This window comes from Petromyzon marinus, chromosome 7 (assembly GCF_048934315.1).
Source record: "Petromyzon marinus isolate PM22_M1 ecotype Great Lakes invasive population chromosome 7, UKy_Petmar_22M1.pri1.0, whole genome shotgun sequence".
In the NCBI taxonomy this organism is placed as follows: Eukaryota; Metazoa; Chordata; class Hyperoartia; order Petromyzontiformes; family Petromyzontidae; genus Petromyzon; species Petromyzon marinus.
Window position 1 is genome coordinate 2,130,981 of NC_133673.1, and position 24,135 is coordinate 2,155,115.

The 24,135-nt window shown below is 44.7% G+C and overlaps 2 protein-coding genes across 4 annotated transcripts in view; one reads left to right on the forward strand and one right to left on the reverse strand.

Moving 5' to 3' along the window:
• The first annotated feature begins 30 nt into the window (after nt 1-30).
• Nucleotides 31-17,245, forward strand: D2HGDH (D-2-hydroxyglutarate dehydrogenase). Of its 2 annotated transcripts, none has more exons than XM_032948693.2 (11): nt 31-509; nt 2,096-2,324; nt 3,307-3,486; nt 4,678-4,735; nt 5,747-5,886; nt 7,319-7,512; nt 8,455-8,623; nt 9,655-9,798; nt 10,888-11,030; nt 11,976-12,141; nt 14,405-17,245. In XM_032948693.2, exons 2-11 carry the CDS (start codon nt 2,297-2,299, stop codon nt 14,656-14,658), a joined length of 1,476 nt encoding a protein of 491 aa, XP_032804584.1. In that variant the 5' UTR covers nt 31-509; nt 2,096-2,296; the 3' UTR covers nt 14,659-17,245. The 2 variants fall into 2 exon arrangements, with proteins under 2 accessions (XP_032804584.1, XP_032804583.1); XM_032948692.2 differs by having other exon boundaries at nt 2,096-2,274.
• The window catches only part of PIH1D1 (PIH1 domain containing 1), a 13,867-nt gene continuing 5,742 nt past the window's right edge, over nt 16,011-24,135 (reverse strand). For both annotated transcript variants that reach the window (XM_032948696.2, XM_032948695.2), the window contains exons 4-11: nt 23,607-23,804; nt 22,547-22,608; nt 21,906-21,987; nt 20,926-21,022; nt 19,156-19,197; nt 18,564-18,651; nt 17,612-17,758; nt 16,011-16,837 (exon numbers count right to left, since the gene is read on the reverse strand). In XM_032948696.2, the coding sequence (XP_032804587.1) occupies nt 16,805-16,837; nt 17,612-17,758; nt 18,564-18,651; nt 19,156-19,197; nt 20,926-21,022; nt 21,906-21,987; nt 22,547-22,608; nt 23,607-23,804 (749 nt within the window). In that variant the 3' untranslated portion in view covers nt 16,011-16,804. The remainder of the gene's footprint in view (nt 16,838-17,611; nt 17,759-18,563; nt 18,652-19,155; nt 19,198-20,925; nt 21,023-21,905; nt 21,988-22,546; nt 22,609-23,606; nt 23,805-24,135) is intronic.

Below are 24,135 nucleotides of genomic sequence, written 5' to 3' on the forward strand. Positions count from 1 at the left end.
GACCTCCCTCCTTTTCACCCCCCCCCTCTTGCACAATGCGCTCGCCCTCAGCTTGCTCGTGGTGGAGGCGGCGAACGAAGCTTCTCAGCCGGGTTTGGTGCGAGTCGCCATGCAGAGAGAGCGCCGCGATAATCGTGAGCGCAGCCACCACAACAACAACAACCACAACAACAACAACCACCACAGCCGCTAGAAGGCTGCTCCTCCACACTTCGCACAGCCTCGGCAGTGCTGAGCCTCAACTCGGCCCTGAGGCGGAGGGATATAGCGACCTCCATCGCCCACTTAACGCCCCACTCACAAGCCCCACTAACCCGCCTCACTTTCACGCACAACGTGCACACACACACGCACGGCGCCGCACACTTCAAGGTGCACACACACTCAGTTGAACGGGGGAGGGAGGGGTGGAAGACTCCAAAGTGAGACCGGGCGAGTGTCGTGGGCGAGCGGTGACCCGCGGCCCCTGACGCACTGCGGGGCTACGTACGGCGCAAAAGAAGTTCAAAGTACGTACATACATCGACTTGGAGATCCACAGACTCGCACAGAAACCCATTTCTTCAGAATTGCTTGTGGTGTTAAGTTTGTTCTTCCCGCACACGTCCGATCAGGAGGAGAGTGGAATCGCCGTGGCGAAGGCAATCTCTCTCCCCCCACAGCGCATCAGCAGCAGCATCAGCAGCAAGCGACTTGCCTTGGGAGGTGTACTAATGTTGCTGTCTCAGCAGGGATCGCCAGTAATTATACAACTTGCATCATCAGCCAGATTTGGCTGTCCGCCTGATGATGCTCGTTGTCATTACTGACGAAACGTCGTCCTCAGATTGTAAATGTTGTGGATTTTCTCTCCAACACGCCGGTGTGCTGTACTAGTAACTTAGTGGCATGTTCTGTTGTTTACGTGACAAACCTTACTAATTTGCTGTGTTGGGTGGTGGTGGGTCCCACGACACATGGACGCGATCTAACCGAGAAATATATATTCTGTTAAACCGGACTGAACTTATTCGCGCCTGATTTATAGTTGAAAAAACATTGTTTACATTTGATTTGTTTTCCTTCTCTTGCATCTTTTTCTCTCTCCACGTTTTCCATGTAGGATATAAAAAAGACAATGCGCCTTCGCCACGTTGAATAACAGGGATGGTGCATTCCACGTGCAGAGCGCTCCAGAGCGCTCCTATTGTTATTGTTAGCACAGAGCGCAACGTAACAGGAGAGCGTGAAATCTATTAAGTCTTTCATTTAAAAAGGGGGGCGAGGGTTACATAAAGCAAAGCATTAAAAAACCGAAATGATGAACGAAGCAAAGTGCCGACTACACCGAGCATCTTCTTGTTTCCTCTGATCGTTTAAAAACAAGGAGCTCACGGCCAGAGAAGTTAACTCGTGTGTGTGTGTCAGGATCTGCCCAATGATGGATGCACATTCCCATCCTAACGCACCGTTCACTTACAGCTGAAGTTCTACCTCGTAGCGCTTCAGCAGAGTGCTCCTCCGCCCACAGAACACCGTAGGATTACATCGCACACTCCGATTAGCATGGTTGGCTACGTACGGTGTGAAAGAAATTCAACAAACAATAACACGAGTCGTGTTACACAAAACCCCATACCTGTCAACCTCTTATCAGTGCCTACCTTATTACAGACCAGTTTAGACCTTATTGGTCACCCGGTGCACTTATAAACCTCAACGTTCATCCTACAGAGCCCCATCGCAAGGCAGCAACACAAACAAATAGCAATTATGTTGGGAAACAAAAACTTTTACGTATTTATTTTGATAATTGGTGTCAATGATGCTACTTAAGCTTCTGTATGTGATCTTGTATGCTGACGCTGCTGCTGCTTGCTTGATATGTGGATGCACACACTCATGTTGTAAATGTACAACAATAAACACGGAAAATTACGAAGGCTTTAACAATACTCTTTTTTTTATTTGGCCGTACGATTTCTTTTTTTTTGCCCGTATTGCAACGGCTGTATGCCGTATGGACCTGAAAACTCAATTTCTCTGTACAAAAATACGGGGTAGATCGGTATGCACAACGTAGGAGTGACCCGCGTTCGTCATGTTTGCTCTGCAGACACCATTGTGCCACGAGAGCTGCGATGAACCTCTCGCGTCCGTCGTCCTTGCCTGGCCTACGCCGCATGTGCCGCTTATGGCCTCTGAGTCGTGCGCCAGGGAGAAACGCGGCACATCGGCCTTGGTGCTGTCGGACGTCTTTGCGTACAAGGAGTCACGTGACAAGCAGTTCGCAAGGTGACAACCGTTAGATGTGCTGATGGAGGTGGAATCGAGTCACGGTATTGGTGAGAAAACATAGAGGTCATAGCTACCTGCTGCATGGGAAAAGGCACCCTCCCCTGTAACAATATCCATTGCTTTTGCTGTGCCTCCAGTTCAAATGTGAATTTGCATACATGTCAACCCCTTATCAGTGTCTACCTTATTACAGACCAATTCAGATCTTCTTGGTCACCCCGCACCCTTATAAATCTCAACATTCATCCTACAAAGTCCCATCACAAGGGAGAAACACAAACAAATAGACAAAAAATGTTTGCCCGTATTGAAACGGCTGTATGCCGTATGAACATGAAAACTCGATTTCCATGTGCAAAAATATGGCCAAACTGTATGGGTTGACACGTATGCATTTGGCGCTGCATTACATCACCATTAATATTATGTATGGTGAAAAAGCTAGATATTTTCCTTGAAGCGTGTTGTCATGGTCAGGAGTATTTATGAATGTTGGTGTTATGTCACCGATAAGAACGAGTTGAAGTATGCTTTGTCAGGGAATGAAACCATACACTTTGGCTATGTGGCATATATGCTTTAACAAAATAGGTAAGCAGACAATGCCTCTTTCATATATTTATTCATATATATATCTCTCCACATGAAAAGTCAAAATATGCTTTACAGAATCTGTCGGTCCCACGGACTTTTTGGGAGCAAATAATTTCAGCAGCATTTATAACAAACTGTGAACTGGTTTCAAATGTACAGTGTCTCATCAGCAGAGTGAGGGTTGCTTTAATACAGGTGATCTGTCAGATGTTAAAGACTAGGATCCTCTCTTTAATATATGGGAGCTAATTCAATGAACATTAACGTGTGTGTGTGTGTGTTTAGGTCATTGTTGATTTTTTACAAACATTGTGTGGCAGTTTATATTTTTGTTCATGTGGTAGGTGGGAAATGCATTGAACACAGCAAGTAGATCATTTGTTCATATGGCTCGTGGCACATTTTGTTAGGAGTATGTGCTTGGTATTGTCACAGGAGGTGGCATGGTACGAGCAGACCTGAGCAAGATGACGCATCCAGTGGTGAAACGAGGCCCTTTCTCGCTATTGGAGCCTCGGGACATAGAGGTTTTCCAAGCTCTGCTGCCAGAACGCGTCATCACGGATCCAGACGTGCTGAGAGCTTCTTGTACTGACTGGCTGGGGAATTGTCCTGGTACTTTCTGCACCACATGTTAAAGCTATGGGGGGCGGGGGGGGGGTGCCAGTTAAATTGGTAACAGCAAGAGCTAAAAAGAAAACTTTAATTAAATTACAATAGTTTTTAATTGTTTCCTTTAAATTACTCTTCCCTGTTTGCACGGTTCAGAAGCTTAACCGTAATAATATGGATAATATTGGTCACGAAAGCCTACGTGTTAAATTAAGAAACTTAAACATTTGAAGTCTCTTTGATCCTAATATTTGCCAGTACCAAAATGCATTTATCATTTTGATACTGGCAAAAAGGTCCCATAGATATAACTGCTCAACCCGAGCGAATACTACTTGCATTGCTTTTGTACTGTTCACCTTTTGGCTGTTCTCTGGTCTAACACTGGTGAGACATGGCCATAAATAGTGCTGTCTGGTGTAGGCTAATCAGCCTCAAAGACAATGCATATATTATCGGAGAATGTTTATTTGGATGTGTAGAGGAGACGTCACGTCACACTCGCCCTCGGAGAGAGTGGCGTCGCAGAACGTGATGTCAGGCGGACCTTTGGGGATGGTGGTGTCATGTCTCCCGGGGGGTATTTAAAGGGAGACCCGGGACGTAACTGGGGTCGTCGAGGGGTACGAGTTGGGACCCGGGGTAGGTGATCCTCACACGGGGCTAAGGGAGGCCACTCCACCCAACCGGCCGAAGTTGGTTAAGCCCCAGGCCGGTGCAGGGAGGAGGAGCCGAGTTAGCCGGGGTTGTAGGATTCCCAGTACCCTGTCCCCTGGGGAGTTATAGGCTAGGGGGTTCTTGTTAGGCATAAGCCTGTAACCCCTGTTAGGCATAAGCCCTTAATAAACCCGGCATGAGCCCCGACCAAGACCTGCCTCTGCGTCGTGAGTTGCACCACAACACATGTTTTGCCACAAGTATGTGTGGTTAATATCTTGATGCCTTGTAATAAGTATCTATTTGGTGTTTGAACATCTTAACACCTGTTTTATTGCCAGATATGTAAAGCCTAGTCTTATGTTTTCATTAAATAGAGGCTTGCTGCCTCGTTCTTTCTTGCGTGTGTTTAAAGTAATCTGTTGTAAACAGAATAATAATTATCTCATGTAAATACCCTGGCAATTACCTTCTGACGACTATGTCTACTCATGTGTCAGAGTGCTCGCAAGTATGTTGACTGTATTTTGTTGGCAGGAAATAGTGTCCTTATGCTGAGACCACGCACCACCAAAGAAGTGTCCGAGATACTCAGGTGATTCTCCGACACACACACACACACATGTCTTGTATGGTGGGTTGACTGTTGGTTATTTTAATATTATTTATACTTACAATAATAATGATTTCCAGCCATATTCCGAAACAAACACCATGTCAGTCATGGGGGTTTTGGGACTGTACCTTCACACTGGTCAGAGCTTGTTTGTGAACTGGGGACGCAGGACCGGTTCAGATATAACTCAGCATTGATATAGGGAGCCTGGTGGATATTACATCGTGGAATCATGGGTGGCTTTTGGAGGTCCTCATCCAGCAGTGGTATAATCATGATTGATGATGGTTCATGTAATTTCTGGCAAACGTTTATTTAATCATTATTTTCCTATTATTATACCAATAATTTACAGCATTTGCTTTGGCAACAAAACTGACACCTTTTTTACAATGCACCATCAGAGTATGAGAGCTCGGGGTAAGAATTTACACCATTGGAACCTCCTTTGCCAGTAGCAAAATATGATAATTGTTTTTTTACCTTTTTTTCTGGCAACAAAACTGACACCTTTTTTTAGGAGGAGTCATGTTTGCATTGACTCGGTTGTGTAAACGATTTTAGTTTGAGCCTTTATATTTACGAATGTTTGTTAACATGTATATGGTTTTCCTTTATGCAACAACCCCGTCTCCTTAGTACTGCATTCAAGGAATATTCTGCATCGCCCAGGACATTTTTAAGTGAAATTTATCCAGTGAATGATTCCAATTTATTTTCAATGTAAAAATTGCCTGTGAGCCAACAAGAGTGGGATTGGCAATAGAGTAGTGTATAGCATAGTACTCGCTAAATGTTTTGTTTTCTGCAGCTGTTATGGCACCAAAGCACAGCCAACTGTTGATTAATTATATTATCAGTGGGTGGGTTATCCGGGTTTAGGATTAACCATTTGTATAAGAAGTAAGAATAATTAAATATGATACAAGAGTCACCAAAATATTTTAAACCTCTCTGCATGGTTTAGTTTTTTTTTGCCTTCCCACAAAGGTACTGCAATGAGCGTCAGCTGGCGCTGACACCCCAGGGAGGAAACACGGGGCTTGTAGGAGGCAGCGTGCCACTGTTCGATGAGATTATTGTCTCCACTTCCTTGATGGATGAAGTCGTCAGCTTCAATCCACTCTCAGGTACTCTATTGGCAGCTTCTCTGCGTGTGGTGCATATCTTCTTCACTTCATTTGTACCATGTGTTGTACGTTTAGGAGTAATAATAATTGGAACAATGTTTTATTTTCATATCGCGTCATTCGTTCAAATGGAATCTCAAAATTCAAGGTATTTTCCAGGTCACGCTTCTTAGTTTAATTTATTTTCCTTTTAAACTTATTGAAGAATATATTAAGTACATTTATTATATTGATGTAATTTAGACTTAGTTTTTTCACATCGGTTTACTGTATGATAGTTGGGTAGTACAGCCCCTTTGGCGTCCATGTACTAGGTACCTCTGTTGATGTGTAGGCTTTGACTTTAACATAGCTATTTCTGTGACCAGGCACAAGCTAATCCCTCAGCTATTTCAATGCTAAATTCTCCTGTTTGATATGTAAACTCCTTTGTCAAGGTGCCTCACTTCTCTCACCCAGCTTAAAAAACGCTACGAATCTTAGCAGTGGTCATTGAAGCTCTGTCGTCCCGACAGTTCTGTTCCTTCACCGAAACGTCGTGATTTTTGTTGTTTTATTTTTTACCTATGTGACTTTACTGAATAGAACCAAAGAGTACGGATCCTTGCAGTCACGAAAGCTTCAAATCTAGAATATAATAGGCAAGTTAATATATCTTAATAATATACACTTACTTTTGACGATGGTTGTACAGTATAGATGCGCAATGGGTTACTGAGCATCCTCTGTAAAGGTACTGTACCACGTTACGATCTGCCATCCCATCTCTAGTTGTACTACCTACTACTATTGGTAGGTTCTGTACCACGTTACGATCCACTACCCCATTTCTTTGCTTCGATTTAAGTACTTTTGATTTACGTTCTAGTTTTCCGGAACGCATCCTGCGTGTAAAATGGGGTAAACCTGTACTTGTAGTCGCAGTGTAGAGGCATAGATGTAGAGAGCAAGAGGAGAGGACCCTGAGCAACCTGTGACTATGAACAGAGTAGAACGAGATTCTCAGCTGTTGACTTTTACATCAAAAGTATCAAATTGAGAGAAGGGTGTGATGCAATAAAATTGTAACTTCACTTTTGCACGTGCATAATGAATGGCACGCACAGTTGTCGCACTCATTCGGTTCGTGGGAACTGAAGAAAAGATCGTAACATACTGGAAATGAAGGACACAGAGATGAGGATAGGAGACAGTTGAAATGACAGAAAGGCAAGGATAAGCTAATTTAGAATCCTAAGTAAGTCTTAGTGATGTTTGAATTTTATTAGATGAGAGGCACTGAAAAGTGGGATAATTCAGTGTCATGTTTATGAGATTTATCTCGGCAACGTTCTGGAGCATCTAAAGTTTGGATGTTAAGCATGTAAATCATTGTAGGCCCTCCCTTCCTTAAGTACATTAACAAGTGTGTGTGCGGGAATTCTCTTGCCAGGTGTGCTGGTTTGCCAGGCTGGCTGTGTCTTGGAACGCTTGCATAACTATCTGTCAGAGCACGGGCACATAATGCCATTGGACCTTGGTGCCAAGGGAAGCTGTCAGATCGGAGGCAATGTGTCAACTAATGCTGGAGGAGTGCGGCTTATCCGTTACGGGTCTCTTCGTCACACAGTACTGGGGGTCGAGGCTGTGAGTACCGGCACCACTGACAATGGTCACATGGCCCATGAAGCGGGTTCTCGCTGCTTGTTGCAAAGGTTCACGGTTTGAATTCGGCAGGCCACCCTGGTTATTACTGATGGTATGGTGCTGTGTAGGTGCTGGCTGATGATATGGTGCTGTGTAGTTACTAGCGAATGGTACGGTGTTGTATAGGTGCTGGCGGATGGTATGGTGCTGTGTAGTTACTGACTGATGGTATGGTGCTGTGTAGGTGCTGGCTGATGGTATGGTGCTGTGTAGTAACTGGCTGATGGTATGGTGCTGTGTAGTTACTAGCGAATGGTATGGTGCTGTGTAGGTGCTGGCGGATGGTATGGTGCTGTGTAGTAACTGGCTGATGGTACGGTGCTGTGTAGGTGTACTGGCTGATGGTATGGTGCTGTGTAGTAACTGGCTGATGGTACAGTGCTGTGTAGGTGCTGGCTGATGGTATGCTGCTGTGTAGGTGCTGGTTGATTGTACGGTGCTGTGTAGGTGCTGGCTGATGGTATGGTGCTGTGTAGGTACTGGCTGATGGTACAGTGCTGTGTAGGTGCTGGCTGATGGTATGGTGCTGTGTAGGTGCTGGTTGATGGTATGGTGCTGTGTAGGTACTGGCTGATGGTACGGTGCTGTGTAGGTGCTGGCTGATGGTATGGTGCTGTGTAGGTACTGGCTGATGGTACGGTGCTGTGTAGGTGCTGGCTGATGGTATGGTACTGTGTAGGTACTGGCTGATGGTACGGTGCTGTGTAGGTGCTGGCTGATGGTATGGTACTGTGTAGGTACTGGCTGATGGTACGGTGCTGTGTAGGTGCTGGCTGATGGTATGGTACTCTGTAGGTGCTGGCTGATGGTAGGGTGCTGTGTAGTTACTGGCTAATAGTATGGTGCTGTGTAGGTGCTGGCTGATTGTACGATGCTGTGTAGGTGCTGGCTGATGGTACGGTACTGGATCTACTGACCACGTTGCGGAAGGACAACACAGGCTATGACCTGAAGCAGCTGTTCCTGGGAGGAGAAGGCACGCTGGGCCTGGTGACTGCGGTGGCACTTGCCTGCCCCAGAATGCCCAGCTCACAAAACGTTGCTTTCCTAGGTACAGTAACTCCCAACAAGGAGATCACTTGAAAATGGACAATATGGAATTTCCTATGAATGTATATTTCATAATAGTGACAGAGACTGTGAGGTTCAAATAGACTGAGGTCAAGAGGCTATCATGAACAATTAGGTTGATATCTCCACACAATATTACTTGTCCACACTCTGCACACTTTGTCTACAAACATCTGGCAGTTCACCTGCATTGATTAATTCATGCAAAGCTGATTGCTGATGAGATACTGGATGTTAAAAACCAGATCCAGAGTTTTGCTTGTGTTAAACCAGTGCCACTAAGATTAAGCACTTTCAGAAGGCCTTGTGCATTTTAAGAAATCTCCTCAGCCCACACTTAGCATGTGCATACGTGATGCCGTTTGTGAATGGTTGAATGATGGTGATGAACATGTTTACTTTACTTTGTTTCATGCTGCTAAAAATGTATAGAAGAGGATGTTGACTGGAAAATGGGGTGCGTATTCCATAAGCACCTGTAATTTTGTGTGAACAATAGTGTTCTTGGCAGTAGATGCTTGATGAAAATCAAGACATTATAAAAGTGATATTGGAACACTTTTTCCATAAAGATTAAAATACCATCTCAACCCACAGGAAATCTGATGCAGCTGATCTACGTCTCTCATTTGAAATGTAACAATTACGATGATGCTGGTATTGGTGATGGTGTTTGCGTACTCGGGGGGTGGGGGTTGGTGGTGCAGCGGTTAGCTCACTGCACTACGATCCCGGCGACCCGAGTTCGAATTCAGCTCACGACCAATCAGTGGCCAATATTTGAATCGGTCCTGGGCCTCGCTGCCCTCAATCAACTGGGCCTTATATGGGTACGTGCTGCTGGGGAGATAAAGGCGACCGGGTGTGGTGTTAAACACCCACCCCCTCGTGCCACACCGGCCTTCATTGGTGGCCGCTAACGGCACTTGCCCCGACAGTTTGTTAAAGATTATCCGGGAGAATCTTTGTCTCTGGGGGCAGGTTAAGGAGAATGTCCTTGGTGTGTTCCAGGCTGTCAAAGTTTTGATGCTGTGCTGAAGACGTTTGAGCTTGCAAGGCACAGACTGGGAGAAACGCTGTCGGCCTTTGAATTTCTGGATGAAGTTTGCATGTGGCTGGTGAACACTCACCTGGCGTTGGCCAACCCCGTCACTGGTAAAAAAAAAAAACGCAGCAGCCGCGCGAGTGGCCATGTTGGTGATGACAGCGGCTCACGTGCAGACACGAGATGGGCTATAGAATCGAGGAGTGGTGTCGGTGTGTGGGTAGGCCTTCATCCAGCAGTGGATTTATCATGGTGATAAATAACTTCCTACCTCAGTGGGCTTTACCTGGTGAGATAAAAAAAAATATTTAGTTTTATTTGTATACTTTTAAGTGGTTTGTTTACCTTTCCTATAATTTGCACTCCTATCGTGTTTTATATTGTTTGTTGTAACATTCTTACCCGCCCTTACCTGACGTCTTTAAAAAAAAAAAGCTTTATAACTAATCAGATTCCTATTTGGCTATACACCATTTCAGTGAGAGTTTTGCTGTATTTTGATTGCACCTCACCCAGTGGTCACCATGTGCCTGTATATGACAGTACGCCATGCCAGCAATTTTTACACCACACGTGTATCAGCACTTTTGAGAACAGGTTCCATTCCTCATCTGGTGTTTCCGGAGGTGAAATGGCAGTGTGAGTGTTGGTGTGAGCGTGAGTTTGGGTATGAGTGGAGAGTGGTAGTGTGGCGGTTAAGCATGCTGCTCTATGAATCCGGCGGCCCGAGTTCGATTCCCACTCATGGCCAACACCAGTGACGATTATCTGAACCGGTTCTGGGTATCCCCGAGGTCGACTCAGCCTCAAATGAATACCTGATGCAGTGTGTAAAATTGCCACTGGTGGCTAGGTGTGCTGTGCCGGCCTTCATAGGTGCTCACTTACAGCACTTGCCCCAACAGTCTATTCATGGCTAAACAGGAGATATTTATCTTTGAGCGTTAGTGAACATGGGCTGCTGCAGGACAAATAGGCTTCATACCTGCACGGCTGCATTTCCATATCGAGTACTGCACACAAACATGCACATTGAGTACCATATAAGACACATCCAGAAATATACAACTTATGTCAGTTGATTGCGAATGAATCGCTGATGGCAATTCTCTTCTTGCAACTGACGGACGACGTATTTCCCGTTGAGTTGTTGTTATATTTGTCGCTGCCGAAGATGATCGCCGGTGAACTGTGCGCAGAGCACCCTTTCTACGTCCTGGTGGAGACCGCCGGCTCGTGTGGCCGGCACGACGATGAGAAGATGCAGGACTTCCTGCAAGAGGCGATGGAGACAGCCCACGTGTCGGCAGGGACGCTGGCAACAGACCCCTCCAAAGTGCAGGTAGGCTTCGTGTTTCATTGTTTTTTTACAACGCAGTTGCTGGGCACAGGGCCAAAAGCCAGAACCTATCAAACGGCCAGCGGTAAACGGCACGAGCACAGTTAAAGCTCATGAAAACTGCGCACGTAAATTTTTATTTACGTGCTTATTTAACAAGCAAGAGTGCAAGTGCTGAGACTTCTGGATATGCAAACATAATTATAAATTAGCAGTGGTGTACAAGCACAATGAACAAAAACCCATTACATTGGTCAATCAAATACACCCTGCCATCACCAACTAATGCCATTGTCTTCCACCCCACGGCTGGTTGAACTTTACCCGTGGCTCTACAGGGTGTCCAAATGGCACACCTCTCAGTCCTCCCAGGAGTGTTCACTGTAGCTGCAGTGCTGCTATCACTCAGATGGGAATTAGATGACTCGCTTTTGGTAAAGAGTGGCTCTTAGCTGCATGATCTCATCAAAACCCTTCTAACTACCAAGGTGTCTCAGCCTTAATGTATGGATGCAGTTTTTTTTTTTGCTCAGATATTTCCTGGGACATTGCAGCCGTTGGTAGTTTTAGATATGCAAGCTGAAAACGGGGACCTCAAGGTGAGCTTTATGAAAACGTATCGTATAGTTTTGCGTCGAACTAGGACCCAAATCCAACAGAGGGTCCTCGCGTAGAGACATCTGGCAGTTGACCAGCATTGGGTTAAACAAGGCTTGACTGCTGACGAGACACTTAATGTTGAAACCAGTCCATAGTTTTCTTGTATTCAACCATCGCTGCTGACAAGAATCACTCTCAGAAGGTCTTGTGGCCCATGGGTTTCAGTGGAGACAGACACGAGGAGGGGTATTGTCTGCTTCTTTTAGTTTGTAAAATTGGTGTTGATGGCGATTCCGGTGACACGAGCATGTGCATGTCACTATCGACGTGCGTATATTTGTATTTCAGGCACTGTGGAGTGTACGTGAACGCATCACAGAGGCACTTTCGCGTGATGGTTTTACCTATAAATATGATGTGTCGCTGCCAACGGAGGACATTTACAACTTGGTTGTGGAGACGCGACGGGTGTTTCAGGGTGAATCCAAGCACATTGTGGGCTATGGACATCTGGGTGAGTTTGTTTCCTGATTGGGGATCAACACAGACCATTACTCGGTGTTCATTAAACCAAGGGCAGTAAAATCACATGCTGATATGAATCAGATTAAACTACTTAAAAATAATTCAAGATATTTATAAAATATCAGTTTATTGTGTTTATATAGTTTTCAATTGAAATTGTGAGCAGCTGGATTTTTCAGCGAGTCTGACCAGGACTTCCACCGATTCGTCCAGCTAGCCGGGGTGGCGGTAAATTTGGCACTGTTCACAGGGAACCCCATACTGTCCCCCTACACTCTGCCACAGAAATACAGCTGCTTGATTTCGGAAAGGAGTCATCTGTGGAGGCGTAAGGTCATTTCATCACTCGTTTCCCCCCCCCAATCACAGACAGATGTCTGTCACGCAGTCTACAGACTGGTGCGTCTGTTGAATTGTATCTGTGTGAGCCGCACCAGCCTCAACACGTGAATGCCAATAGTTTGCACCAAAAGCCTATGTATGTATGTATAACTTATTTGCGCTGTATGTAGCTAATCGGAGGTGCAAGGAAGGCCAACTAAACACAAAATGCAGTTCTATAGAAACGAGTTTTAAATTTAGATGGAAAAGTACATAGCTCCAGTGGCTTTCTAATTTCGGAAGGGCGTTCCAGGTGGCTACAGAAGCGCATCTGAAAGTGCACGGTGCAGTGACCGTGTTTGTTCGATGGCTAGCCAAAAGTTGCTGAAGATGACCAGAGTTTGCTTGATGGTTTATGCTCCTCGACAACATCAGCAAGGTATTGTGGCTCATTTGTGGCAAGCACTTTGTGTGTAATGAGCACAACCTTATAATGTATTCGGTCAGCAATCGAAAACCAACGCAGCTCGGCGAGCACCCGACGGACATGGCCGGATTTTGCAGTACCCGTCACGACACGTGCCAGATAATTTTTATACACGCTGTGGCTTACTCTTTGGTTCTTTCAGTAAAGTCACGTAGAAAGAAAAAATAAATAATAGCATACGACGTTTCGATTGCAACACAAGCAATCATCATCAGGTACAAATAAAAGAGAAAACAAACCTAGTAAACTTAGAAATGTAATGCAATACAACACAGAGAGTCGGCTAACATAACAGTCAACACCCTACCTGGTTGATTACGTTCTTCCAAAGAGTGCTAAATTTGAGAGAGAGAGAGACAAAACACAGACACGGAGACACATAGACAGACGCATAAGCAGAGAGAGATAACACAGAGAGACACACACATAGGCACACAGAGAAAGAACCAAAGAGTAATTCCTGCAGTCACGAAAGCTCCAAAATCAAGTTTGAACCACCTCTACGGGGAGGATTTAAGTTGTATTCGCTCTCTCTCTGTCTCTCTGCTTGTGTGTCTGTCTTTGTGTCTCCGTGTCTGTGTCTTGTCTCTCTCTCAAATTTCACACTTAACTTCTAATTTAGCAATCTTTGGAAGAACGTAATCAACCAGGCTATGCGTTGTGTGTTGACCGACTGTGTTGCATTGCATTAAGTGTGTTTTCTCTCTCTCTGTGTCCTTGTGTTGTCGCTCGAGTATTTCCTGCAGTCACGAAAGCTCCAAATCTCTCATTGACATGCTAATTTCTCTACCCCCCCTCTCTCTATTTAAAGCCTCGACACAGAGGCGTTGTTTCTGTGTGCCTATGTGTGTCTCTCTCTGTATTATCTCTCTCTGCTTATGTGTGTCTGTCTCCATGTCTGTGTTTTGTCTCTCAAATTTAGCAATCTTTGGAAGAACGTAATCAACCAGATAGGGTGTTGACTGTTATGTTAGCCGACTCTCTGTGTTGTATTGCATTATATTTCGAAGTTTACTAGGCTTGTTTTCTCTTTCAGTCGTACCTGATGATGATTGCTTGTGTTGCAATCGAAACGTCGTATGCTATTATTTAATTTATTTTTCTTTCTATGTGACTTTACCGAAAGAACCAAAGAGTAATTCCTGCAGTCACAAAAGCTCCAAATCAACGCTGTTGCTTGGTCATGTTTTTTTCAGCCATCCCGTCTAGTGAGTTGCAATAATCAAGCCTTGTCGATACTATGCTACACACCACCGGTGTTGGCTATGTCACAACTTAATAGTGGTATAATGTGTCAGAGCCCTGATATGAAAATTGCAGGACCTGACTATATTTTGCACGTGGTGATCAAACGACGTTCTGGTCGATTATGGTGCCAAGGCTTTTGAGAAGATTAGAAAAAAAATAAGGCCGCCTCTGACCTTGCTGCCCGTATGTGCCTTAGGTGATGGTAACCTGCACCTGAATGTCACGGTACCAGCTCATGATGCCGACTTCAAGAAGCGACTGGAGGAGCTGGTGTACGGTTGGACGGCGCGGTGCCGAGGCAGCGTGAGTGCGGAGCACGGGGTGGGCACATTCAAACGGCACGTCCTGGCAAGCACCAAATCGCCCGTGGCACTTGGCATCATGCGAGGCATCAAACAGCTGCTCGACCCGAAGGGAATCCTCAACCCGTACAAGATCTTGGCGGATTGATCATGCACAGCCACGTGACGCTCTGTAATACAAACGAGTTGTGTGATGGACATTGAGACGTTATCAGGGTAAGGTTTCTCCAGTGAATGTCAACATGTGTTTTGTGCCTATATGGGGAAACAAAAGTTAAATTGAATGAAACAGTACATTTATTAAATTATACGTTTAAAACAATTTATTTTGAAAATTTTAATTACATTGGTAAATACTGGTTTGAAAAATAAAGTGTGTAATCCTAACGTGTAACAAAAGTTTGTTTTATTCCCAGAAGCCCTCAAAAGCTTGTTCCTCATTCAGCAAATTTGTCCACAAATAACAAAAACTGATTATCAAAAACACTATGGCCTTAAAGTATAAGGGGGAAAACATATAATAAATAAATTAACAAATCAGGCTTTTAACCTGCACAATATTTACTCACTTTCGAAGTGAGAGCATGACTCAGAGGTACTAGGAGGAACCACAAGACGAGCAGGAATTCCCCTCTCCCAAGCTCTGCAGTCCTCTATATATCAATGTCTGAGCGGTCAATTCATGAGTGGTTACATTAAAAGGAAATCCGAACACCCCGAGATAACCCACGTGTGTGAGGGGGCAACGCTCTATCCCATACAGGGATGGAACAGGTGGAGTCCACATGTGCTGTATCGCCTTCTGGCAAGCCATGGTATATGACTCCTCGACGCCAACGGGAAGGGAGTTTCCACAACAGTTGTGATCCCCCAACCCCTCGTCTCCAGTGGTAGATTAGAAACCACCACCGCCCCACTAATAGGTGACGTTTCGGGCAATGGCCCTTCTTTATAGAGAACAGATGTAGTGAAAAATAGTTGCAAGACGCACTATATACCATGGGGCCCTGATAAGAAATAATATTTAAATGTTTAATTATTAGGGCAGCACAGCATTCTATCATAGTTTAATCATGTGTAATGTCCTTAGTCGTGAATACTACAGGGATTACTCCAACACAGGTCCAATTATTCCAGAAAATTAGAGTTAGAGTTCAACACACGAGCTTGTTATAATCAGACATCCGCATTCCTATATGTCGTTTAATAACGCGGTCTGTTCTGATGTTACATTAAACTGAAACAAACCAAATATTAGTTGTAAATGCAGATGTTTAAGATACCATGATCAAACTCGGTGTTCAAATGTCACTGCTATTATCAGCTCGTGATTATTTTGAGCATGTGACAAAACACGGAAAATGCATAACGTGTGGCGTTCACGTGATGCACCAAAATACAATGCACTCCCCACAAGCTTGAGAAGCCACCCCTCCCATAGACAGTCTCTCAGTGGTACTGCCCCACCCTTCATCAGTAACATTCAAAACACAACGATAATTATGTGAAATCATTTATTGAGTTTTTTTTAAATATCAAATAGGCAAGTAAACAATATTGATCACATTTGTGAACACAAAGAACTCTACACAGAGCAACTTTTGCCGTGTTTCCACAATCGATTGCCAATGGACCAGAGACGTGCTTCGACCTGAACTGTACCTCATCTCCCATCCACAATGACCCAGTTTAGTCCAGAATTAGTTTTGTTTAGCCAGGCGATAACTCAAGAGTCAAGGACGGCCTCGCATGCAAGAGGCACCTGGGTCACCAAATAATCCGACCCCAGGAGAGCACACCACATCAGGAATCTAGGCAGCATCAGGGTGGTGGTGGTAATGGTCGGGAAGTAATGAGCGCAGGTTATCTAACTCCTGAGGTTAAATGTCCACACCGTTTGTCTGTTTGACACTGTTAATTGGTTAAATGGTTGAGTGGGTTTGAGTGAGATGAGCGATATCACGGCTGATGCTTCTTGTAGCTACGGTGACAACGAAGCAATGTCACGGGTCCTGCCGCCATTGGTCCAACGTCAGCACTGACAGTGGTGCTGTCTCTGCACGGTCCCGGCATGCTCATGGCCGCGGAGGCCTACTCTTAGTTGTATGCACGTGGCCCGATGACGGAACACCGTGATTACAATATGCTGTGGAAACTCGGCATGATAGAGCTCCATAGACATTACTCGCCCTCAAAGTAAACAGAGGCCCTCACTCAGGATTGGAGCGCAGCACAGAGACACAACAAGAAGCCCTAGCTCCGTCACTTTAATTCTCTGTTGCATGGCAAGACCTTTACTCCTTAACGGGCATGGTGATGTGTAGGATCTGCAAATAAAGCACAACACTTTGAGTGAATGATCCATAAGTATTTTGCAGTACTCGGTCTATACTTGTGGCAGCATTCTACTCTGAAGTATGATTAGTTACACATTTGGATATAACTTAAGTCATACGAGGCCAACTAAAACTCAGGAATTATATCTGTATACAGTCTAGGGTGCCACTCACTGTGCATATGGAAACGTGAAGTTTCAGTTTAATGGGATCACACCCACCTATCAATTTGTTACTGTTGGTGTAAAAGTCAATAGCTGAGAATCTTGTTCTACTCCGTTCAAAGTTACAGGTTACTCAAGATCCTGTGCCTACTACATTCTGACTGCGTGTATCGACTGCATTTTTCAATTCTGTCAAGCACCAAACACACATTAAAGGAATGTCTTTAAAACGAGATCACATCGATGCCTATGACTCATGACTAACATTTAATAATCTTGTGCCTAACAAACGGGCTGCTGGGAGAAGTGTGTTTCAGACGAGGGCAGGGGTCGGCAACGTGCGGCTCCAGAGCTGCATGCAGAGCTGCATGCAGAGCTGCATGCACAGCTGCATGCACAGCTGCATGCAGGTCTGCTTTGTGGCGTTATTCACGTGCATTGCGGCTCTTAAAATATTGTGATTTTTACCGGAAAAAAAATGGATCTTGTTATTTTGGTTGCCGACCCCTGTATAGGGTGACTACAGACTACACATATGCTCGTGTCTTGTACTGTAACACACGTATTTATGAATATGTGTGCGCGCACAGTAATGGAATACCTTGGTGTCACGGTTGAACTGGGCTGAGCTCTCCTCCTGCTGTACACACCAGGGCAAGTCGAATTCTAAACAAGGCAGGCGACTTGGTTGCGTGGACAGCACCACTCGGTCTTCCCCCAAGTCCAGCTGTAGGGAGCTGCTGGATGTCTAACACAGCATAAAGGCACTATTTGTGAACTCTTGATAGTTATACAGCAAAACGTGACAGCACTTAACAGGGCATCAGCAATTTGTCAGAGCTTCTCGGTACCCGAGAGCATGTACATGCATTGTCCTTCCCGGCACCTCCGATTAGCACGATTGGCTACGTACGGTGCGAAAGAAGTTCAACTTCCAAACATAACGAACAAACTGCACGGCAGTGTAAATTACCACGTGGTACATTTGCGCTCGTTACTCAGGTAAAAGGTAAAGGTGCAGCTCTGCAACGTTTTTCAGACATCCCAAAGCTCCCTTACATAGAGACCATTAACAAACACTCGGGTTGTTAATCGATAAGCATTTTCAGAATCCATTACCTGGTTCTAAAAGCAAGGAACTGGTAACCGTTTCCAGTGAAGGGTTAGGAATGAATGTGCTGATCAGCACTCACACCTTCGATGAGCATGGTTGGCTACATACGGTGCAAAAGAAGTTCAAAATACGGACATGCACACAAGTGAGTTTTGGACAGTGCTTATTTCCACGACTGGCTGCTCATAACTGGCTACTAACCAGTAGTGGAAATTCCACATTCTCATGAAAGAAGCCAGTCCATCCATAGTATGACCACTCTTGGAGCATTGATATGTCCAAGAGGTAGTGCATCCGTACTACCCCGGAGGTTCACGGATCGATCTTAATTCCTGGACTGTCCGGGTCAAACCCAGGCAGGTGGCAAGTCTGGTTACGCATGAAGCTGTAGTGTTATGGTGCAGTATACTGGTAAAGTGCTCCTATGTATTGCGATTACCATCTTCGGCAAGTTAATTTCCGCAACCAGAAAACGCGGCTGTCCACTTGCGGGCTCTCGCAGCAGCCGGTACTTTGGCTGAACGATCCTGCGCACATGAGCACACATGCGCTGTAACGCAACCGTGTTGAGATTCACCTTCATGAGAATTAACTTACGAGTAATATCAAATTTAATGATGGTTTGGAACTGCAAAAATAATGACATTTTACGTGATATGCATAACGATAGAAAGACCTGAAAACGTAATACGATTCAAGTTTTGGACCGTTCAAATTAGAGGGGTGATTTTTTCCATTATATCCTGACCTACGGGCATTTGTATCCGGAGATTTTGAGGGGCACTAAATCTGAATGTAATTTTTTTCTCTCGACCCTTCTGGGGTAATTTTGGAAACTAGGTGGGTAAACACAAAGTGGGCAAAGACTGAGACCAGTTTACTTGAATCACAGCAGCAGCCGGGGTGAGGAACTTCACGTTTCTCTCTTCCATATTGTAATCGTCGTATTGCTCTCGTGATCGCTTGAAGGTCTGCCGTTGAGTGATTTTATCATCACCGTGTATGTACAAGTACTGTGGCATCATACTCACGATTCTCTCTCCTTGGGTTGGTTACTCGGTAGTTGTGATGACCTGAGAAAGGCACGGTTAATAAATAGACACGTTCATGTTCTATCACCATTTACACTTTGTGCAAGAAAGCACGGTGGATGGTGAGTCACTTGAAGTTACCAAATCGTTAGATAGTTATATATAGAATAAGACCCAAACCTATATCCCGTTTAATGTATATCATTGAATATAAAATACAGTTGAATATAGATATTGCGGGTTTGGATGACCGCGGAGCAAATCACGTCCCCTGAAAAAAACTGTTCAGTGGCCGATCCAGCCCCCATCTCCCACCCTTCCCTCTCCATTGGTCGCGGCGCAGTTCGGCAGCTGACAACGAAACAGACTCACACAGAGACGTAAACAAAGACATAGATCCCATGTATAAGCTTAAACTGTAGGGGCAAGTGTTGTCAGCGAGCACCAATGAAGGCCGAAATGGCATGCGAGGGGGTGGGTGGCCAGTACCACATCCGGCCGCCTTTGTCTCCCTCGTGGCAATGTTTACACACCACACTGAGGTACTCATTTCAGACTGAGTCGACCTAGGGGAGGCCCACGATCAGTTCAGATAATCATCAGTGGTGTTGGCCGTGAGCGAGAATCGAACACAGACACACACAGAGACACAGATACACACGTGCATTTTCCGTTACAATGTGGGTAGCCTTCGCGGGGGTTATTCATGTTCCCCGATGCCCGCGTTATATCGGGATTTTATTGTATATGCTATTGGCCATATAAAAGCATAAGTTATTTACATTTTCTAAAATGCAGCTATACTAGTTCAAAAGTAAAGCTTTTAAATTTGAGACGTGATTGAAATGTTTTAAGTAACTTTCAAAAATGTCAGTTTAACACGTAGGCTTTAGCGACAAATATTATTCATGATAAAAAGTTTTTTGGGTGAGATCGTGTTAATTTTAACGACACGTTTATATTTTTTGATTTAAAGCTTTCATGACTGCAGGGATTCATATTCTTGGTTCTTTCAGTAAAGTCACGTAGAAGGGAAACAATAAAATAATAAAAATATAAAACAATAAAATTCTCAGGACGTTTCGACTGCAACACAAGCAATCATCATCAGGTGTGAAAACCACAACAAGAAAATTTTCAAAACGTCGTGAGAATTTTGTTTTATATTTTTATTATTTTATTGTTTCCCTTCTACGTGACTTTACCGAAAGAACCCAGAATATGACACATTTATATTTACACAAACTAACCAAAAAAACCTTTGTTATGATGGTGAGATGCCATCGTGCAGCTAGGGCAATACACAGCTGGACAGCCCCTACTTCCCGCTTGCCCTACTGAAGAGTGGACGGTCCAGAGAGGGAGCAGAGACTTTGTCCGTAGTTAAAGAGTTGAAAAATCCGATGAGGCAAACTAATTACTTATATATGACACGAAATATTCACAAGCGTCGTTGAGAATACAACTAAATAAGACAATACGCATCATTGAAATACATGTCACTCCACATATAAAATATAAGTTTTTTGCACATTCCATCAGACAGTTCAGCATTTGTTCAAGCAAGCCTGACTGCTGAAGAGATACCAAATGTTTAAACCGGTTCGAGTTTGTTTGTGCTGAACCAATGCTACTGTAATTATGCACTTGCAGAATACAGCGTGACTTGATGGGATTTGTACAAAATACTTTTATTTATTTTACGTAGATTATAGATAGGTATGTGGAGGCGTATTGTCTGCTTCGTCATTTTGCCCATCCAGTCGTTACCCGGAGGACAGCTCCTGGATGACGGGGCGAGGACGCGTTCGTACGTGCTGCTGGGACAGGGAGCCCATGAACTTGCGGTTCTTCAGCAGCTTCCACTCTGACACAGCGACAGGCGTGACCCGGTCGGTGTATTATTAGCCAAGCATGACGAGCAAAACATGGCGATTCACATCTTAGCCTCATTTATTGACTTTCATGTGGTTATCATAGGCAAATAAAGACATTAACAGTCATTTAGATAAATAATACGAAGACTGAAAACCAGTATTTTGTACATTGCCTAATTAACAGATCTAATTACTCTGGTATTTAAATGCCACGTTCTGTGAACTCGAGGATGTTTACGTGCATCAGTCGTGCTTCCAGCTGTGGGCTCTTCGGTGTTTGCCTAACCACTGAATCAATCACGAACAAGTTTACCACGCAACATTGCCAATGCTCGAAACTTTATAATTAATTGGTTGGTGATATTGACTGCGGAGTCACTTGAAAATGTTCTGCCTTTAACATTTAAGAAAATTATAATTCTCCCGCGAGCAGATCTAGACGAGCGAACAGGGATGGATGGGGTCATGTAGTGAGCACAGGCTAACCAGTACGTGAAGATGCAACTGATGGCAAGGACAACTGGCAGGTGCCGTTAAGGCTACTGCGAGTAACACCGACACTAGCCATACCAGATGACGCCAAAAGGCGCCTTTTGGCGTCATCTGGTCCAACACCATGTGAGACTCGGCTCTAAGAAAAGCCGTCTCAGGTGTGGACCAATCAACTTCAAGTAAGTGGCAATTTGGATAGACTGGTCCTTACATTGGAAATGTAATTTCCACCATGAGCTCAGAGCATCCACCAAAAATAAACAAGAGACACATCTTTTCGTATAAGCAGGGAGACGCATTCACTGTTGACTTAACGGTAATTTTATGTATGAAGCCACCCACAGAAATGCTCTTGTGTAAGAATATTGCACCGATAGTCACCTTTGTTTATCTGAATGTGGTACTTGTCCTCCAATCCCTCGAGCACCACGATGAGCAGGAAGTTCATGAAGAGTTCACTCCCCTGACACACGCAGTGGGAAAGATCAATTGCCTAATCACTCAAGACAAGGGTAACATGTTCACATATCACACCGTTATCGCAGTTTGTGCACACATTGTTACAGGTTGGCCAGCCAGGTGGCTCAAATTGTCCCTGGATTCCACCTGTGTTAACTGTGCTGTCATTTATCAGAGGAAATCAAACAGCAAGGCAGCCAGGCGGTGAGCTGGTGTCAACAATTGCCCAAGCTCTGCAATCCTATATACATATTAAGATGTTTTTCACCAAATTCATGAGCGTTTATATATGTGTGAGGAAAACAGAGCAACAGGAGAAACCAATACATGTGATTTGGACAACACTCTATGCATGTGGAACAGACAAGAGTCCACATTTAACTGTACTGCCTTCACCTGGCAAGGCAGGGTATGGCACCTTGACACCCATGGAAAGAACAATTTTGAGATCCACCAATCCAGCTGCCTCCATAGTGGCGGATCACAGGCGTGCGCAGTCACCACTGCCCGGCTGTAGGGGTTGAAGCGTGATGGACCATGAACAATGCAAAGGCTTTACCCACCTTTGCCCGTTCATAGAATTCCGGGTTTATGACCACGTCGTACGCCGTGCAAACATTTCCACCTGTGAAGCGACACGAAAGTATTAAGGAGCATTGGTTTTCTATCATTGCACAAAATCATTAACGTGTAGGAACGTGTAGGAACATGCAGGCCGATTTAAAATCAGAATTACAGCCACACCCAGAGCCGTACAAGGACAGGTTTTCTCAAAGACAAGAAGCCTTGAGACAAGCGATGCATCAGCCACAGTGTGTGAGGCTAAAGAGTGAAGAGGCAAGCAGGCCTGCCTTTAGAGAAAGGCATGAAGGCAGACATGCACCTCTAGGTTATACACACGACTACAGTTGAGTCATTAGCAAACAATGCACGCGACACCATTCAGGGTCCACATTTACACTTTCACTGGAGAAACCTTTGGTAAACAGATTGACTATGAATCTAACACAAGTATTACATTACTAACCTGTAAACATGCATTACTTTTAATAAATAAATAAAAACACATTCAAATGAAAACTGCTCCAATTTGGTTCACTCCTGTTCTCTCCAACCCGAGGTATGGAAATATTAAATTTGGTTGGAGTTGATCAGTCTTGATTACTTTTGCCGGGCGCAGGTGTCTGTGTTGCACGTGGCCTCTAACCCAGCACTGTGGAGGCAGAGAGGGTTGGTGGATCACACACACATGTTGTGAAACTCCCTCCCTATCCGTGGGTGTTGAGGTCGCTATGTCTTGGCTTGCCAAGGTATGATGGCAGTATAGCAAGCGAGTTCAATTCTATCTGTATGAGGGAATGAGTGTTACCCACCCCGTACGTGGATCTTCTCCGGGTACTCCAGTTTTCCCCCACATGTATAAACACTCATTAAGGGATTACAAACATCCCCAATATAGTTGGCGCCAAGTCTACCTTCCCAATTGTCTATGGTTTTCTGTGCCAATGAATCATTCTCTACGAGAGTGAACGAACACCGTGCACGTTACAACCTATTAAATTATCAATTATCAGTTGCAACACTGGGAAAACTCAACACCTTGTTTATGCTGTAACCACATACCTGTGTCAAACTCATTGTGTGGCTCTCCAAGGCTCATGGGCACGCGGAAGGAGGTGGGATCGCTGGAGTCCAGCAGCGTAGCCAGCTGCTCCTCCGATATCGACGGAGGAGAAGGCACCGCGGGTGACGTGCAGACGTTCACAAAAACCTTGCCAGGCTGCTCTCCCTCGGGACCCCCTTGGGTTTTTACACAGAAGCCTGCATAACAGAGAAATGTCGAAGAAACATGAACACATTGTAATTATAGTGATGAAAAAATAAATAGGTTTTACCCTTTTGGCATAATTTTTAAATACAGTGGTCCCTCGGTTTACGATGCCATCGATTAACGATATTTCGATTTAACGATCTGCCTTCCGTGGGGCCCCATTGTGGCTAGTGGTGACAAATTTTCGATTAACAATAAGTGTTTACGATATCACACGGACCCGCCAATTTCGGCCAATCAGAGCACTCCTAAGTGGACTCGGCAGACCTCATCCAATCAGCGACATCTCCTTCCAAAAAAGTTTTCACACCAACTTCTCCA